This window comes from Malus sylvestris, chromosome 17 (genome assembly GCF_916048215.2).
Source record: "Malus sylvestris chromosome 17, drMalSylv7.2, whole genome shotgun sequence".
In the NCBI taxonomy this organism is placed as follows: Eukaryota; Viridiplantae; Streptophyta; class Magnoliopsida; order Rosales; family Rosaceae; genus Malus; species Malus sylvestris.
Window position 1 is genome coordinate 19,947,463 of NC_062276.1, and position 6,732 is coordinate 19,954,194.

Consider the following 6,732-nt stretch of genomic DNA (forward strand, 5'->3'; position numbering starts at 1 on the left):
TATTTCCTCCAGCTTTCTTCACAAGTATGATCTATGTGATTGTTCACTTACCAGATGAGGCATTACTTGCCGGACTAGTCAACTTTCGATGAATGTATCCAATAGAAAGGTATATACTCCTCGTCATTTTTATTAATCAATATTAAAATCTTACAATTAGTAAAATTTGTATCGTATTGTTTTATTTTGGCAGGATTCTCGGAAACTTGAAGAAAAGTCTACAAAACAAAGCGAAGCCTACTGATCCATTATACAAGCTTGGGTGGCATATGAGGCGCTTACCTTTTGTGGAATGTATTTAAAGGATGTTGAGACAACTTTCGATCGTCCTCCTCGCAATAATGACGGGGGTGTGAAAAAGGAGAAACTTTCAGTTTTTGTCCAATTCGCTCGACCATTCTGAGATCCAATACGAGGCGAGTCATTTTCCAAGAAGGACATGGACGTAGCACATTGGTTCGTATTCAACAATTATGACAAGACACTGTCATACCTAGACAAATATGAAAATATGATGAAGCAGGCACATCCTTTGTATTTGTATGCCAAGAAACACCGTGAATTGTTTCCGCAGTGGTTTCTCGAATATGTAAGTTTGAAGTGTTTTGTATTGGACATATATATTGTACCAATTAATTTGCTTGAACTAACAAATTTAAATGTTTGTCTAATATTAGGTGAATCAATTGAAAGCATCGAATTCCCCGGCGTACAATGAAGAGTTATATAACTTAACGTTCGAACCAATTTGCGTTGAATTGTACTCGGGTTGCCATGTCAACGGCGTTAAGTTCTTAGCAGGTGCATGAGATGACAAGTTGTATACACAAAACATCGGTGTTCATGTCCCAGGGGGGAGGCGAAAGTACAAACATTGAATTCTATGGCAAACTAACAAGTGTCGTGCAATTGCAAGTGATCCTATTTAAGTGTCGATGGTTTGATACAAACCCAAATAGGCAGGGAAGTGTGAAAAGAGATCATGGATTATGTAATACCCTGAAAATTTAAAATATATAAATATGTGGAGTAAATTGAAAATAAATCGATTTATGGTTATGAAAATTGAATTGAGAAATCTTAAAGTTTTGTTTCCGAAAATTATTATAATTTACATCGTAAAAATTTATTGATAAGTGAAAAAGATGAAAATGCCCTAGTTAACTTCATGTAATTATATGAGGATGTATTTTATCCTCATATATTTTATCGGATTTCTTGATATATTTGGATAGAGCTCGATCCCATGAGCGTGTAGGCAAAAATCATTCGTGAAACGGAGTTATAACGAATAAGTTATTAACGTTCAAAGTCGGGGGTATTTTAGTAAATTTAACCTTCTTTTCTAGAGGGCTCCAACAAAATCTGGAGCAGTGAGGAAGCCACGTGTGTCACCCAGATGAAAGGAAAGGAGAAAAATGGACAGTGGATATGGAAAAGAAAGAAGATAAAGGAGGGAGGTGGACAAATGAGATGGGGGGAGGAATGAGAGAAAGGAGAGGGACGCCCAATTATAAAGCAAAAAAAGGAGAGAAAGGAGAGGGATGCCCAATCAGGAAGCAAAAAAAGGAGAGAAAAGAGGGGGAATGGGTGAATCAAAGAGTGGGGAAATGAGGGAGAGCATAGCACCGGATCCCCTTCAACCTGTTTCGAAATCGTGACCTGGTTCCTGGCGCCATTGTCCAACAAGATTTCATCGGGTTTTGGGCGTTTTGTAGCCCTCTGCCTCCATAAATCAACCCAAAGATCTCCCATCTTCGTTTCTCCATCAAACCCGAGCTGCTTTGAGCTTTGTTTCACGACGAACTGAAGTCATCGGCTTCGAGGACACCCGGCAGCAATCCACCCATTTTTGAAACAATTTCCTTCGATCTCCACCACCATTATACTCTCCTTGAACCCAAGAACAAAGCCTAAACAACGGTAAGGACGGTGGAGCACCGGAGGTGACGAATCGAAGCCACCAATTTCTAGGGTTTCCAGCGGGTTTGAGTGAAATTGTGGCTTTTCCCGGCCGAATTGGACCTTGGTCTAGGTATGAAAAATGTTCCTCTCCTTGAGTTGTACGTTCCTGCAAAATTTGGTAATTTTTGGAAATAGTTAAATTTTACAACTAGTCGGAGCAGTCAACCGCCACCCGCGGTGGCGTGTGGCCAGTGGGCCAACGCTGTCTTTTTAAGCAGATTTTGATATTTTAAATCCTTAATTGGTATCCATTTGGTGTGATTCGATTGTGAAAACTAATGTTGAATATTTCCGCTATTAGAGTATTTTTGGAAATGGATAAAAGGATTAATGGTGAACTACGAAAGACTTGATCCCCCTCAAGGGTATGTAGGCAGTCTAACAGGGTTAGATGTAGCCTTAAATAATTGAGATTAATCTTTCGTTGGGAATTTGAATTAAGAAAATAAAATTGGTGATTAATTGAAAAAAAAATTAAATCTTATGTTTTGGTATTTAAATTTTGGTTATGGATTTTGAGTGATTAATAAGTTTAAATAAAGAATTGTGATTAATGGTAATTAGATAAACAAGAGTTTAATTTGTCCTATCACGGAAATTATATTCCGAAACCAATGTTTCGGGGCGGGGCGTTACAAATTACTATCAGTGAATACTACCAACACTTGGTACGATGACGACCCTTACATCTTAGTAACCATGGCAAAACAATTGTGTATCTAGATGACCCTAAACCCGGGAGGGGTTGGAAAGTTGTTCAGAAGATAGATCATAGGAACGTGTATGTTATACCAGAACAAGACCCTACTGACAACGACATCGACAATGTTGCTTACCAACGTCTAGAATCTTCGATGGAAAGTGGTGTGGGAACACTCCGAGATACTGATCTTATCCAAGAACCATTTTAGATAGAAGAAGTATCTTCAATTGAAATACCGATCCAGTGTGCACAAACGATGATGGTGACGTATGATGAGGAATGGGACACTGAAAATGATGATAGCGACGAAAGTGAAAGTTATTATAGTTCGGATGAAGATTAAGGCAATTTATTTGTAACTTTTTTTGTAAAACAAAGGAAATGGTTAATACATTATATAGAGTGATGGAAAAAATGGTATGAATGATTCCCATTTTATATGTGAATTACTTTGTAAATAAATTTATTTTATTTGTATTTTATAATAAATTGTAATCAAAATAATAATAAAAAAAGGTAAAACAACCATTTTAAAACTTAATTGCACGAAGCACAACAACTTTTGGTCGCATAAGCGTTTTAATTTTACGCTGGAAGATCGAATTTTCCGACACTTGCGTGACGAATACATATATTTCGTCGCACAAAGCGTATTTGCATGATGAAACATATGTATTTGTCGCGCAAGTGTCTGAAAATTCAATTAAGGTGTCTTTTTTTTGCGAAAATTTTAAAAAACTTGGGCAACGATTTTTAACCTTGCACGACAAAGCCTCATTCGCGCAAGATTATCTATTTTTTACCCCCATATGTCTCTTTCCTCCCTCATTTCCCTCTTCTTCCTTTTTTTTCCTGCGCGATACCCTATCTTTCCTTCCTCTGTATCTTCGTCCGTCTCTCCTTCACCCACCTCGTCTCTTCGTCCCTCTCTCTGGTTGTTGCCTCTTCGTCTCTAAGAGGTAATTTCCTCTTCAGTTTTTATTTTCAGTTTTGTTTATTGAGTGGGGGTAAGAATTAGGGTTTTTTTTTTTTCAAATTGGGGGCGGTGGGGTTAGATTTAGGGTTCGTAAATTGGGGGTTACATTTAGGTTCTTAAATTAGAGTTTTTAGGGTTCTTAATTGGGGTTAGATTAGGTCTTAAATTAGGGGAATGGTTTTGGGCAGTGAGGTTAGATTAGGTTTTCTTAAATTGGGGGTTAGATTTAGGGTGCTTCAGTGGGGGTTAGATTAGGATTCTTAAATTAGGGGCTTTTTAATTTCAAGTCAAGGGTTTGAATTAAGGCCGTGGGATTAGATTTAGGGCCTTGTCTCACTCTTGATTGAATGTGAATAGAAAATAGGGTAATTTATTTTTACTGATTATTATGGCAGTAAAATCTGTATTGGTAATGTTTTTGTTTCCATGGAGATATAACTAGATTATTTGTAAAGAATATTGATAACCAGGTTCACAGTTTCACACTTGCAGTTCTCATTTTCTTTGTTTGATATTCCCATCATTTCTCAGGAACCAAACAAAGCTTTAACTTACAATTTGTTTCGATCGAAATTTTCGCTGCAAATGTTGTTTCTGTGTAATTTTCAATGCAATCATCATGTAATTTTGACTGCTACTGTTTCTGTGTAACTAGACCAGAATGTAGATGAAATGATTTGTGAAATTTTAAGAATTGTGTGTTGACTGTGTTTTCAAATTGTAAGGGTGCAGATGGCTTCGATGTCAAAGCATGAAGCAAGAGATAATTGTAGGATTAGTGCATTGCCAGATGTACTTGTTTGTCACATACCTTCCTTCCTTCCATCACTGTATGCAAAGTAATTTAGTGTGTTGAGAAATAATGGAAATCAAATAAGAAATTAAACGCATGAAGACATAAGTAGTGTTGTAGCTTAATTAGTTAGTCATACAATCGGACAGAGATAGTTATAGAATTAGGGCCATGGGGTTTTTTAACTTGAAGAACAAAAATAGCTTAATTAGCCTACTAATGCTTCTCTCTCGAAAGTCTTGACTCCTAAATAGATAGAAAGTGTTATTTGCTACTACTCACTCTTTTCTAAATATATTGCATGGTTAATTATTCCAGTTAGCAAGCTCTATTTATATCCAATAGTCATATGATTTCTATATGTAATGTGGATGTTTAAAGAGAATGAGAATCACTTTATATGGTCCCTTTTCTTATTACTACCTGTGAAACTATTAAGTAATTATGGTGGAAAATGTTTGTATTTATGTTGCTTAGTACATACACACACGGCACACACACACACAACTTGCATACATCAACACACACACACACAGAGTACATGGAAAATTAGCATACATCAACACACACACACACACCCAAAATCAGCATACATGGACACACACACACACACAGACAGAGTACATACACACACCCATACACACAAAGCACGTACTTACATACAGACGCATACACTCATAGACTATGATTTTGCCTCTAACACAGAGTACATGGAAAATTAGCATACATTAACACACACACACCCAAAATAAGCATACATGGACACACACACGCACATAGAATACATACACACACCCATACACACAGAGCACGTACTTACATATAGACGCATACACTCATAGTCTATGATTTTGCCTCTAACTACTCCTTTATGCTAGTTTCTTCTTATAAGCTATAATTGTTGGGTCTATATCTTATCTGAATTGATTAGTTTGTGTATAGTAGATCAATTTTAAGTTTTGTTTCTGCCAAACTTGAATTGAGTTTAGAATTAGGGTTTTTAAATTTGGTTTTAAATTTGAGTTGAAATTATTGTGCATGTGTACGGTAAGTTAAATCTTTGAGTACGAAACAAATTTATTTCCAATTTTGTAGATGTCACAACTCATTAGAACCTGAAGGGCGATGACTTCTACACCTAGTCCGACGACCACACCTACTACTACCGCCACTACTCCAGCAGAGATGGACCATAGGTCGGTGAATCCATTCGGGTTCAAGGCAAAGGCGAACAAGATCAATTGGAAGAAGAAGACTCTTCTCCATCATTCAAGGCCTTTCTTCTATAGGATGGAGGTGCGGCGAAGGGTATATATTACAGCATTCATTTCCAATTTTAAAATGTCGCTAATAATTTTTTTTCCTTTTCGTACTAATAGTTTCCTTATCTTTTTCTATTTCAAGAGGGTTCAAAATTTCCAGAGATCGACGCCTTTGTTGATGTTTATGTTCGGCCTGGGGATGAGTTGACCCAGTCCCTTCATGTAAGTAATTTCTTATGCATTAAAGATTTATACTAATTATTTCAAATTCTTTTCTATTAATAATCCATGTTTCTTTTTCACAGGCGACTATGGTGGAAAAGGGTCAGTCGGTGCTTCAGGAGTCCACCTCCCAACTTCCCTCGGACACGCCTATTGAGTTTGTGGATCCCCCTGAGGATGCGGGGTTTCACATCCTGACAAAGACATTGGACCAGACTTTCGGTCGGAGGCCAGGGACATATTGTTGGGGGATGGGAAATGCCAAGCGATGGGAGAGTGGAGCCTCGTCATCCTGGCAATCAAAGGACCAGGTTACGTCTTTGACGCAGGAAGTCACTGGCCTGAGTTGAATTATATGGCAGGAATTAATTTTATATCTACATAATCCTTACATACTCTTTATGACTCACGCTAACAAACTCCATGGTGAACTTAGCCTTGTCATACAAGGAAGGCGACGAATAAGTCTCCAAATGGTTAGCACCGGTGAAGTCCTCCGACAACACTCTGCTCGCTTCGACTGGAGCTTGGCTGACGAAAATGGCTACCGCTAACGTGAAGATGATAAAATGAGGAGTTGGGGGTGTTGATCTACCAGCTGTGCTTGTGTTTCTGGTAGGAGCTTTTGCCTTTTGGGGGCTTGATGGAAGCGCATGAGAAAGCTTCAAAGTGTTTCACTTATAAATGGGGAGAGTTTGTGTATTAAATGTTGTGGGTTTCTGGTGGGCGTGTGGGGTTTTACGTGTTGACCAAGGAGCTCTGAAAGGTTCCATACATGCGAAAACGAAAACTAATAGGGTAGTGAGGTTCA

The 6,732-nt window shown here is 37.9% G+C and overlaps 1 protein-coding gene across 1 annotated transcript; it reads left to right on the top strand.

Moving 5' to 3' along the window:
* The first annotated feature begins 5,622 nt into the window (after positions 1 to 5,622).
* Positions 5,623 to 6,346, top strand: LOC126611876 (uncharacterized). Its single transcript, XM_050280200.1, has 3 exons — positions 5,623 to 5,733; positions 5,817 to 5,921; positions 6,005 to 6,346. The coding sequence occupies exons 1-3, from the start codon at positions 5,623 to 5,625 to the stop codon at positions 6,269 to 6,271; spliced, it is 483 nt and encodes a 160-aa protein (XP_050136157.1). The 3' UTR covers positions 6,272 to 6,346.
* The last annotated feature ends 386 nt before the right edge of the window (positions 6,347 to 6,732 follow it).

What these genes read in the sequence shown, in the direction of transcription:
- LOC126611876 (XM_050280200.1), top strand. Translation starts at nt 5,623, where the DNA reads ATGGACCATAGGTCGGTGAATCCATTCGGGTTCAAGGCAAAGGCGAAC. An exon ending in CTTTCTTCTATAGGATGGAG is followed by an intron (nt 5,734 to 5,816) that starts GTGCGGCGAAGG and finishes TCGTACTAATAG; the next exon opens with TTTCCTTATCTTTTTCTATT. An exon ending in AGTTGACCCAGTCCCTTCAT is followed by an intron (nt 5,922 to 6,004) that starts GTAAGTAATTTC and finishes TCTTTTTCACAG; the next exon opens with GCGACTATGGTGGAAAAGGG.